The sequence below is a fragment of the Corvus kubaryi genome, unplaced genomic scaffold, assembly GCF_017639235.1.
Source record: "Corvus kubaryi isolate FWS band 111438036 unplaced genomic scaffold, C.kubaryi_AGA036_p1.0 37179, whole genome shotgun sequence".
Taxonomy (NCBI): Eukaryota; Metazoa; Chordata; class Aves; order Passeriformes; family Corvidae; genus Corvus; species Corvus kubaryi.
In genome coordinates, this window is record NW_024581049.1 from 45,558 (window position 1) to 57,000 (window position 11,443).

Consider the following 11,443-nt stretch of genomic DNA (forward strand, 5'->3'; position numbering starts at 1 on the left):
CCTGCCCTCTGGCAGTGGGAAGCCATTCTTCCTCCCTGTCCTGTCCCTCCAGGCCCTTGTCCAAAGTCCCTCCAGCTCTCTTGGAGCCCCTTTAGGCATTGGAAGGGCCTCTGAGGTCTCCCTGGAGCCTTCTCTTCTCCAGGCTGAGCATGGGACCTGGCTCCCACAGCTGTTTCCACCTCCACCCCAAGCCAGGAAACACTTCCCAGAGGCCAAGGTCAGAGCAGCAGCAACCACCCCTCACAAACAGGTTCTGGGATCCCTGCTGTCCCCAAGGTGATGGAGACACCGCCTTTCACCTCTCCATGAAAAATCCATTGGAGCTTAATTCTATTTTTCCTTTTAATGCAAAAAAATAGCCAAACACATCTTCCTGCCCTCCCCCCACCCTCCCCAGCTGTGTTTCCTTTGCCGTTGCTCTGCTTAATATTTCCAGCCAAGCAGCTCCCACCCTCCCAGCCCTCCCAAACCTCTGCAGCTCTAAAGCCACCCGGTGCTTCCCCCCTTCCATTTTCCCAGTGTGGCAAAGCCCAAATGGATCTCCAACCACCGAAAAAAAAGAGGGAAAGAGAGAAAACAGCGGGGTGCACAGTATTTCACCAACGTGCCAGTTCAAATCCTGCCAAGAGATTATAGGAAGAAAGAAGAAAAAATAATACAAAAATAAAACCACCAAACAAGTAGCGACAAGCATGGAGCAGCCTCAGCACACAATGTAAACAGAAGCTGTCCCGATCCGAAATCCGGCTCTCCCGGAAAGCAACAGCACAACATGCTTTGTACACCCCGAAAGGTCCCTGCGGCGCTGAGCAGCCAAGGGGGAGGGTCTGGGTTTGAGCTTGAGTTGATTATAGTTTGCCTTATACAAAAGGCTGAAGTGATCTCGGAGTCTTCAAGCGGCATTTGCAGCACCGAGCCTTGCCAGGCAGGGAAAGGGATGGGGGAAAAGTGCCGTGGGAAGAGGTGGGATTGGGATAGAGGGACCCTGAGAGAAGGTCCCAGGGCTTTGCAGCTGGGAAATCTGGACAAGGGAAGGGAGAGAGCAAACAAATACAAAAAAATAGATATATAAAAACAATTTGTGTGGAGGAGGAGAACACGCACAGTAAATTCATTGTACTGTCAGTCCCCCCCAAAGTAAGAATAAAAAATCCCATTTGAGGTGACAGTGAAGGGTCTGACAGAATTCCCTTCCCTGGGGAAAATAAAAATACAAATGAGGTACCTGTTCCACCCCAAATCCATCACCCTTCTCACAGCCACATCCACACTCAAGCCACCAGTTATTGTCTCTCAAATAAAGCCTCCGGGCCAGGGCAGCCCCAGAGCAGAAGCACCAAGGCGTGGCTAGTTCCTCCTGGTTGGGTTGTCCAGCAGAGATTCAGTCTCTCCTTGACCCTGCCACACGTGGTACTATTCAGTGCTCCACAGAGACGGAGCCTTTTCCACATCTCACGTGTTTCTCCAGCTTTGTTTTAAAAATCAAAATTGTACATATATATATATATATATATATATATATGAAATATACAGTACGATGAAAATATCCATGGTAACAAATGGGGTGGCTGGAAAAGATGCTTAACAAAAAAGCCTGAAATAAAACAAATTCCCAACTCTTCCCCTAACTGATGCTTGCCTTCCCCACTAGTCTTCCAAGACCACAATCTCCACATTATGGACCTGGTGCTGATGGTCTTCCACATCTCCCACCACTTTCTCCTCAGTCCTCAGCTCTGTCTCCAGGATCACAGCTTTGCCGTCTGACTCGTCTGTGTCTACCTCAGGATCCGGCGCCGGGTCGATCTCTATGATGGTCTGCCCATCGTCCGAGGTGCCTTCCACAGCTTGGATGGTGGAAGTAATGCCAGACTCCATGGCCACCAGTTCCACAGGGTTGACCACGGCCGCCACGTTGGCCAGGGCCCCGCTGTCCTGCATGGCTGCTGAGCTCAGCAGTGCCAGGCTGGAGGATGGGTGCAGGGTGACCGTGTCCGAGGAGCTGGTCTTGGAGGATGAAACCACGGTGGCATATCGGAAGAGCTGGGAGCCAGATGGCAAGGTATGAACAGTCACCGGGCTGGAGCCTTGGCTGAGGGTTGCCACCGGGATGTTGCCCACAGAGAACTGTTGTCCAACGGGCGCAATGGCGATGGGGGAGATGACAGTGAACTGAGGCTGCTGGATGGGGGTGGAGGGGCTGAGGATGGTGGCAGAGGCTGGACGCTGCAGACGGGGTCTCTTGGGGGGCTTGGGAGCACTCACGGGCATCAGCACCACATTCTGGATGGTTTGGGACTTGGCCTTCTGGTCCCTGGCAAGTTTCTTCTGCTCTTCCAGCTGCCGCTCCAGGTCTGCAAAGGGAATGGTGGAGCAACACGTCACGCCAGGGTAAGTAGGAGCTCCTGGGGCTCCAGAACCAACCATCACTCCCAGGTTTGTGACAGGAGGTCACCCAACCACCCAGTGAGCCTGATCTTGGCTTCTCCCTTGAGATCAAATGGCACTGAAGGAAAAGGGTAGGTTCTCCTGCCACCCACATAGACCTGGTCAATGTTCTGGCTGCCAGCGCCTGGGTAAGACACAGGTAACATTCCGTACCTGTTGGCTACTCCTACTGACGAGGAGATGGACATTCCTGCTCCCCAAACTAAACCCACCCGCAAGGGAGTGTGGACAACCCCACCTCCACCCCCCACCCTGGCAGTTAGAATTGCTTCCTGAGCTTGGCTGGGTCACCTCCCCAGGAGCCAAGCACCTGCACTAGGAACAGCAGCAGGATGCCTGGGTCAGCGAAACATCCCCCTCAACCCTTGTCAGTGGTGGGAACACTGGGAGCCAGAAGTAGCACAGTAACCACATTTATTCAGGGCAGTAGGGGACTAGGACATCTCAGATAACAACAGATCCTACAGGACATAGCGAGGAGGGAGACACATTCAGTGAGCAGCTCTGGGGATCCCAGGTCAGTCAGTGGCTTCAGCTCAGGGGAAGCTGAGCAGGACACCCAATAGCTCCGCAAGACAAGCAGGTAGCCCCGATAGCCAAGACAAGCAGAAGCTCAGCACCCCATACTCGGACAGGCTTATTAGCTCAGGTACAGCATGACACTGTCCACGGCTTGGGTGACTATGGCCCAGCACTGAGCTGGCAGGTCCTATTCCTGATCCCGAGGGAATTGGACTCAAGCCCGCAACACCCCGACTGCAGCAAAGGGCACGGACTTTGGGCTGTCCAACGCCCCAAGCAACTGCTCTCTGTGAGGCAGGGGAGAGACAAAATTCCACTCAAGCCCTAGGACAGAAAGGGATTGGGATGCATTTGTTCTGGGGTAGCCTGTAGTGAACACTAACCCTCATTCATTGGGGTTGTGTGGAAGGAAAGTCACGTCCATTCCCAAGAGTAGCAGCAGGATGTGAACCCTTATTAGGCACTTTACCTGCCAATGTGTAAAGAAACTGCTCCTCTCCTTGCTCTGTCTGGTTTTTCCTGTTGTCCAGCACCTTCTTGACTGTGTCCATTAAGCCAAATGTATGGGCAACGTTGTTCAGGACTGCAGCATCTCCAAGGAAAGGGCACAGGGATGTTAAGACTTGGGCACTCAAAAGATGCTCCTGTTACACCAAAAATTTTCTACTGCTTTTTCAAACTCTCTCTGTTCTTTCACAAGGGCTAGCTAACAAGGGGAAGCCCAGCTCCCTCATCCTTCTGACATCCCAGGATTAAAAAATCCCATTCACATGATAAAGCAAATTGAACAGAGCTGTGTCACTCAAGCAGCTCCAAATTGCCGCAAATGACAGTGTAATTTGCAATCACAGAGATACAAATGAGCTCTCCACCCACAAATCATCACCCCATGCTGCTGACAGTGTCATTAACATGCCAAGCTCCGCTGAAAACTGTGCAAAATGTCTATTATAATCCACTGACTTCAACCACTCGCAGTTCCCAAAGAACTACCACCTACCAGACACAAAGACCCGCCAGCCCAAAGTTAAATTAGAAATTTTTTTTTAAAAAATCCTGGGTAAAATGAAGTTTGTGGCTACATGGATGTTCTCTCAGGAAGAGCATCGACAAGAGGTGTTCACAGGGGCATGTGCCGAACCGGATTAGGGAGCTGATCCAAGTTAAAAATAACCCTAAAAAGGGGAGGGGAGTTATTTTTAACCCAGATTGCTTCCCTCATCTGGTTCAGCCCCCAAAACAGGTTTTCTGGCACCAGTGAAAGCAGAACGAGAAGTGAGGGGGTAGGACCTGTTTAAGCCTGCAGTGTCACAGAGAAGTGTTTGAGTAACTCCAGTCCAAGTGACTCTGGGAGAGCTTCCATGAGGGCTGGGAGCTGCAGACAGTCATCTGATGGTCCCAGCAAGCTGCCAGGGTCACTTTGCTGAGGGAACAGGGTGGAACAGTGTGTCCTTGTGCTTTGAAGCAAGGGGACTTCACAGCTGGGCAGGCTGAGAACACACAGAGACTGTGCTCCCACAACTCAGCTAATGAGTGGGAACTCACTCCCTATCCTGACTCACCAGCTTTACATGGTGGGATGGACCCTTAGCACTTTTTGTTTTGCCTGCAGCTGCCCTTTTGAGGCTTCTTCCTCACAACCTACCTGTCATCTGGAAGGGAGACTGACCCAACCGCTGCTGCACACCTCTTAGGACTTCTTCTATCTCCTTCTGGATGTTGCACACCACCTCTTCCATCAGCCCCACATCAGCTATTCCTTTCCAGAACATCAGTGTGTCCTCTGACACAAAAGAGGAGGAAAAGAAGTCAACATGTACAAGCATTTGGCATTTTTCCCACAGGGCCACCTTAAACCTCTCAGACAAACGTATCTTTTCAAAGTGACTACCTTTGCAAGGTAGTTTGGCCACTGGGGTGGACAGGACACGTGAAAAAACTAACCAATCCCAAGCCAAGCAAAATGGACTTGGGGAGCAAATCAGGAACAGGTTTTCAAGCAAGTCCATGACTTCCAAGGCAACATTTCACATTTCTGCAAGGTGCAGAACTTAATATCATTATTTGAGGAAATTCTAGCTAAGCTTCCATACTGATACTACAAGGGAATGCAAGGCCAGAGAGACAAAACAGAGAGTCGACAGGGAACAAACATGACTCTGCTCCTTGTTGGTTCCAGCCTGGCTCCAGGCTGGCAGATGTGTTTCACATCCTTGGAATAAAATAGAAAAGCCCCTCACTGTAACCAGTAACATCTGATCTAAGGGATCATCCATCCGCCACGAGGCCACGGACAAAGTACTACAGTGGTAAGGAGCTCCACTGGCAGAAAGCCTCCATGCCTGGGAAATGCTGGGATAGCCAAGGGGCTGGGGGACAGTTTTGTCATTGCCCAAATTTTACTTGTTTTGAAGATTTAGGTTTCCAAAATGTAACAGGGGAGGAGAGGGGAAAAAACCACCCAACAAGCAGCCTGAGCTTACCTGAGATCTCATCTGTGTCCTTTTTCATGCCTTCCTCAGTGGCCATGGTGACAGCAGCTGTCAGAGCCGAGTTCCACTCGATCCCCTCCTCCATACTCTCCTCCGACAGCGCGATCTGGGTGATGCTCCCTGCCAGAGAGCCCCCATCAGCTCCCTCTGCCAGCCCTGAATCCCTGCTTTGCTTCCCAACCCCTGAGTCCTCCCCAGGCTCTCTTTCACTCTTTGCGTCAGGTTTGTGCTTGGATCCTTTCAACCAAAACAGTTAAAAGCAAATATTGCTGCTTCTCAATTGGAACTGTGAAGAACTCTGGGGCTTCTGGAGGGAAAACCATGTGCCTTGCACAGTGGAGTCCCGGTTCAAGGGAGCAGAAAAGGATCAGAATAAAGAAGGGAACAAATAAGGCTCAGCCCAGCCACCCTTCTCGCCTTGCATCATTCACAGGCAGCTCTGCACCCCTAATCCCTCAGGAAATTGTGCCAGGGTCCAAGCTGGTTTATAGAAGGGAAATGGATCTGACTTGATCCTAAGTTTCTGGATCAAATTTGGGACTAAACCAATGTGCAGCCACTCTAAGTTGGCTATGGTGCTTTCCAAGAGATTCTCCTTAGCCTATGGACAACTCTGCCATGTCACCCACCCAGGGGCTCAGAGAAATATAACCCACCCAGCTTAACAGTGTGGTACAGTTGGGAATAGTCTTCTCCCTTAACCTCAGCAAAGAGATCTGTTTCTGCTCTGCAGCATAGGATCACTGAGAACTTGCAGTTCGAACAACAACCAAATCATGTCCAGCCACCACATTCTGCACATGGATGTTCTGAAGGAGGACAGCATCTCTAAATTCACTCCTAAGTATGAGCCTAAGTCATGCCTTTATAACAGACTCCCAACTGGAAAATATATCAGAAAATGCTGTGCGAGCTCTAACAGGTGTTTGCTCACGTGATGATCCCAGAGCAAGGATCCCTGCAAGGCTCTCAATCCCACTCCTGGCTACCAACGCTGCCTCTCTGGAAAGCAGCTGCTTGATGCCAGCAGTTTTCCAGCCTTCCCAGTCCTGCAGAGCAGAGCTCCCTGACGGATGCTGCCAAGACTTCTCCAAACAGACATGAGAAGCATTTTCCTTCCCAGAAACCAGAGCAATCTCCTGGTGGGACTGCCCTGCTGTGCCCAGGGAGAAGGTGTAAAGTGTGTGTGGGAGGGACAGGAGCATCAGAGGGAAGTTCCCATGGCATTGGTAACTGCTTTCCTACCGTCAGCTGAGGTTGGAGTCTGCACCACGCTCTGCTGCCCTGGCACTGGTGCTCTGGCGCTGCTGATCAGGAGATCAAACTTGGTGCTTCGACAGGTGTTGGTGCAAACTTTGTCATGTTGATAGAAGTCAATCTGCCCTGAATCCATCATCTTCCTGTGCAGGGAGTAGGGATAGAATCAGGCTCAGCTCAAATCTCAGCCTGAAGACAAAAGGCAGTATTCCACCTGGGAATGCTATGGCCATGGGAAGGAAAGAGAAAGGGAGATCCCAGGGCCACTCTGCACACAAAAAATCTCCTGCAAGGCTTTCAAATGGCAAATACAAGCCAGCCCCAGCTTCACATACAGGGCTTCAGTCCTGTTCCACCCCAGGTTCCCCAGGCAAGGCCACTTCTGTCCAGGATGAGGGATCCTGACCCTCACATCATGGGGCCGGGATCTCTGCAGGCTGCTGGCCAGGTACTGTGGGCCTCCAAGAGGCCTCCTGGGGACTGCAAAGCAGACAAAACACCTGCTGGGGGTCCTGCAGCTACAGGGGTGGAGCCCTGAAGCTGGACAGGGTCAAATACCTTAGCATGATTCCTCCAAGGCGAATGGCTCTCTTCCAATCCTTCAGGGTAGACTTCCCAGCCAGGTGAACAAAATGCTTCGGGCTGATCAGTTGGTCATTGAACTGGCAATGAGACAAGTAAAGGCTCAGCAAACAGGGTAACATCGCTTGGGAGGATTGGGACATCCAACACAGCTCATCTGAGCCCCCACTTCCACCCAGAGAGAGGAGTTGCTTCTCAGATCCCTCCCAGCTTTGATCCCCTGGACACAGCAACGCTCACAGCTCCAGGAAGGACGTCTGTAGGAATGATCTGCCAGCCACAGGCATTCACAGCCCTAACCAAGAACAGCCTTAACCAAGAACAGCCCTGAAGGCTTTATATGAACCAAATCATCTCCTATGAACATGTACAGTCATCTTGGAGATCATTACAGGAGGTTTCTGTTACATCCAATGGCCCAGCAGCATCCAGCTGACACAGGTATTCCCTTGGGCATCCATTCTGCCCTGCTCCAGTGACTCGAGTAGTTCCTGTTGAGGGGCAGGAGCACAAGGGGCTTGGCTGTCACATTGCCATGCTCTCAGGTGGGAAAAGGTAACACCAAGATTTCCCTTCTCAATGCAACCTGCTTGCCAAGGAAGTGACAGGAGTGGAGTACCAGGACACTGAGGAAAAGGGAGGAGGCAAAGCTCTGCCAGATCTCAACACACATCTCCTGCCTGCCTTCAGTCCCTCCTCAAAGGCCAATACAGCTGAAATATGAAGTGGGTGATAGATATCCTTCCCTCCTTAACCCACTCTTTCCATGCTTCTCCCCATCAAAAAACAAGTTTAGCACCAACAATCCAAGGACTCGGTTAGGATGAAACACAAAAACTAAGGAATTCCTGTGGAGGCCAACCAGCGCACCTGGAGAGCAGAGGAGAAATCCACTGGGAGTTTCTCCCTTACCTTCACACACTTGACATTAATTCCTGGACAGACAAACTTCTTCCAGAGGAGGATGGCTTTGCTCTCCCCACAGGTGATGGGATAGGCGATCTCGATTTCCTCACTCGTTTCGAGGGTGCTGGGGTCTGAGGGAGGAACGACTCAAAATGAAACTTTCCACCCAAGAGGCTCCAATCCCACAAGGCAGGAGCTGGAAGCTCACAGGCTGTGAGACCTGCACTTGGGAAACCAAAAAAAAGGCCAGATCCCAGTTCAGGATCAGTCCTCTCTTTGTCTTCTCAGAGTTAGTTCAGATTAACTCTTAACAGCAACTGGGATCTGCTTTTTGGTATAACAATGCTCCAAATAAAGTTCATTTATAAGGAAACGTGAAATCAGAAATCCAACACATCTGTAAGAGGGTAGGTGTCAATGAGAACAATCTTAGTGGCAACAAAATGGTTTAAAGTTTGAAGCACAGATATCTCTCCAATTCTTGCAGCTCTGGTACCTCTTTAGCAGTGATACCAGATATTTACTGATAATATATTCTCTTCACGTGCAGAGTTTCTGCTAAGCCTGCCAAAAGACCCATACCCACACAGGAAGCAGAACTCTAGTCAAGATCTAGTGACAGCACCCGGTGACAGGAGCCTTTTCCCACACACTGCTCAGGATGGCAGGGAGCACTGGGAGCCAGCCTGCTTGGTTCTTCTGAACATCCAATCCAAACCATCGGACTGTTGGTTCAGCAAAGACCCTGCAACCAGAGCCTGATGCTTCAGCCACCACATCTTCATCACTATCATTCCTGCTGCCAGTGTCTGCACACATGACTAGGGTGACATCCCGGCTCCCCTGCACCCTGTGGGAGCCCTTACCATTCATTGCAGGAGAGCCAGGATCTCACTTCCAGGACTTTGAGACCAAGCAGTAACAGCAGACTCTTACTCCAGAGTATGCCCAGCCCCTGCACCCACATCCATGCCTGGGAATCAGCATCTGCAGGGGCAGAGCCAGAAGGAAGCCCAGCGGACTGGAGACACCAGCCCTGCATAGGAGGGGATTCATCCATGCCAAGTGGGAACTCACCAATCCCTTCTTCCAGCTTGTGGATGGTGTGGGTTTCAACGGCCACCACAGCAGCGCTGGCCTCAGAGCCCTCTTGGTAAATCCTGTGGTGAAAGTGGCCATCCATAAACAAACTGTATAAATCATGGGAGATTAGGATTCACAGCACAGGGTTAAAAATTCAGTTAATTTCTTTTTGCCTGTCCTCAAGGGACATGAATTTTGTCTGATACAGCTTCAATCACCAGGAATTTTTTGGCACGTACAAAACACGAATAATCCCAAGGCCTGACACATGCAGAAGCATTCCCAGTGCTGTCATCCCACCCTCCACACTGCCAGCGCCACTGAGGCGGCTCTGCAGGCTTCCCTGTGCCTTCTCCTCTGCTTTCTGTCACCCTCAAGAGCAGGAAGCAGAGCCCAGTGTCCCAGGATTTCCCTTCCAGTCCTGTGTGACACTGCAGCACAGATGACCACAAAGGGAAGTTGCTGTCAGGCCCACAGCCACCCTGCCCTGCAAATATTAGCAAACTAGAGCCAGTTTTTTTCCATCCTGATTGATCCAGAGTGCAGATGAGACCACTCTCTGCAGCAGCTGCCAGGGAGCCACAAAATTCCCTCCACATCCCAGCCTCACTTTTAGAAGAGGATTATTTTAGGGGAGAGCTGGCACAGAGGCACATAAAGGTCTGAACACACAGACCACTGCGTTCAGCAGCTGCAGTGTGGCAAAACCCAACCCTGGGACTCGAGAAGGAAGAGAGAGACTGGGACAGCACTGCTTCCACGATCCAGGAGCACTGCACCAACACAGCCTCGCAGGACAATTTCAGCCCTCGGAGGCCCCGTGACAGCCACACACACTAAAGCTTTAATTTGTTGCATTTTCTCTCTCCCCTGCATGGCACAAAACTGACGCAGACCTGGAAAACACAGTGACGCTCTGTCCCCGGACCATGAAAACCCACAGGGCTCCCCCCCATCCCACTTCGCACCTCCCAGTTACACCAGTACAATCCTACTCACCCTTGCTGCACCGGCTGGAGCTGCAAGATCACTTGGGTTTTGGTATCCTCCGGGTTCTCCCCTTCATTCCTGTCACTTGGTACAACCACCACATCACCCACAGGGACGCTCACCTCGGCATTCGCCATCTCTCACATGAACCCGGCGAGGTTTTCTCCTCCCTGTGGATCACGAGAGCTGGGAACAGATCCCAGAGGCAGATCCCCCCAGTGTCATCCCACTCATAACTTCCCGAGCCAGCAGCTCTCTCCAGCTCTGAACCCCCCAACCTGGCACCAGGGAACAAACCCACATGGTGGGTTTTGGCAAGAGTGCGTTTCCAACACAGAGCTTCTCCCGCTGGCCCTGGCCGGCAGTGCTTCCAGCCGTCCCTGGGATGCTCTGGTCCACCCCTGGGATGCTCTGATCCCTCACTACCAGGAACATGCCTGTGGGTAATCCTTCCCAGTAGAAGCTGGCGTCAAGGTGTGGTGCCACCACAGGAGGACCTGACACGGGGTCCCAGAGCAGCTGCACTCCCAGAGGATGTGTCTATGGTTGTGCAGGAGGCACAAAGGTGGTTTTGTTTCAGTGTGGGGCTGGAGTTCATGCCTGCAAGCCTGGGGTCTACAAGCTGCTGGGAAAGCCAGTGTCAGAATCGTGGAATGGTTTGGGTGGGAAGGAACCTGAAAGCTCATCTCATCTCACCCCCCGCCATGGGCAGGGACACCTTTCACTCGACTAGGTTGCTTCAAGCCCCATCCAGCCTGGCCTTGGACACTTCCAGGGATCCAGGGGCAGCCACAGCTTCTCTGGGCAACCTGTGCCAGGGCCTCATCACCCTCACAGGGAAGAATTTCTTCTCAATATCCCTTCTAAATGTCAGAGACTTCAGGTCAGGATCTCCTGGCGGGTGACGGGGGGCTCGGTGTCCCATGGCTGGGATGCACCACGACAAACCTGGAGAGCCACCGGCACAGGGGCCACGCGCCCACCCGGCTCCAGGCGTGGGACCCCCACGGGTCCCCGCACCTCATCCCGCTCCGGGGGACAGACAGGCCCACCCGAGACTCCCCGAAAGACGGTTGGGCTTCCCCAGATGGCCATCGAGGGGGGGGTTAATAGGACACGGACAAACCGCGGCGGCGATCGCGCCGAGGCCTTAAGTGGGGGGG

General features: G+C 52.0%; 1 protein-coding gene and 1 long non-coding RNA gene across 3 annotated transcripts in view; one reads left to right on the forward strand and one right to left on the reverse strand.

Annotated features, from left to right (window-relative positions):
- Positions 1-587: 587 nt before the first annotated feature.
- Positions 588-11,443, reverse strand: part of GMEB1 (glucocorticoid modulatory element binding protein 1) — an 11,538-nt gene continuing 682 nt past the window's right edge. Inside the window, exons 2-10 of one of the 2 annotated variants that reach the window (XM_042021863.1) lie at positions 10,290-10,450; positions 9,285-9,367; positions 8,214-8,338; positions 7,278-7,381; positions 6,708-6,862; positions 5,454-5,582; positions 4,616-4,753; positions 3,440-3,562; positions 588-2,354 (exon numbers count right to left, since the gene is read on the reverse strand). In XM_042021863.1, the coding sequence (XP_041877797.1) occupies positions 1,648-2,354; positions 3,440-3,562; positions 4,616-4,753; positions 5,454-5,582; positions 6,708-6,862; positions 7,278-7,381; positions 8,214-8,338; positions 9,285-9,367; positions 10,290-10,417 (1,692 nt within the window). In that variant the 5' untranslated portion in view covers positions 10,418-10,450 and the 3' untranslated portion in view covers positions 588-1,647. Of the gene's footprint in view, positions 2,355-3,439; positions 3,563-4,615; positions 4,754-5,453; positions 5,583-6,707; positions 6,863-7,277; positions 7,382-8,213; positions 8,339-9,073; positions 9,195-9,284; positions 9,369-10,289; positions 10,451-11,443 lie in introns of those variants that run through there. The other variant, XM_042021864.1, reaches the window with a different exon arrangement.
- LOC121661561 lies at positions 2,339-8,599 on the forward strand. The gene is made up of 2 exons (XR_006015014.1): positions 2,339-2,391; positions 4,583-8,599. It is a non-coding gene; the product is annotated as an uncharacterized LOC121661561 (long non-coding RNA).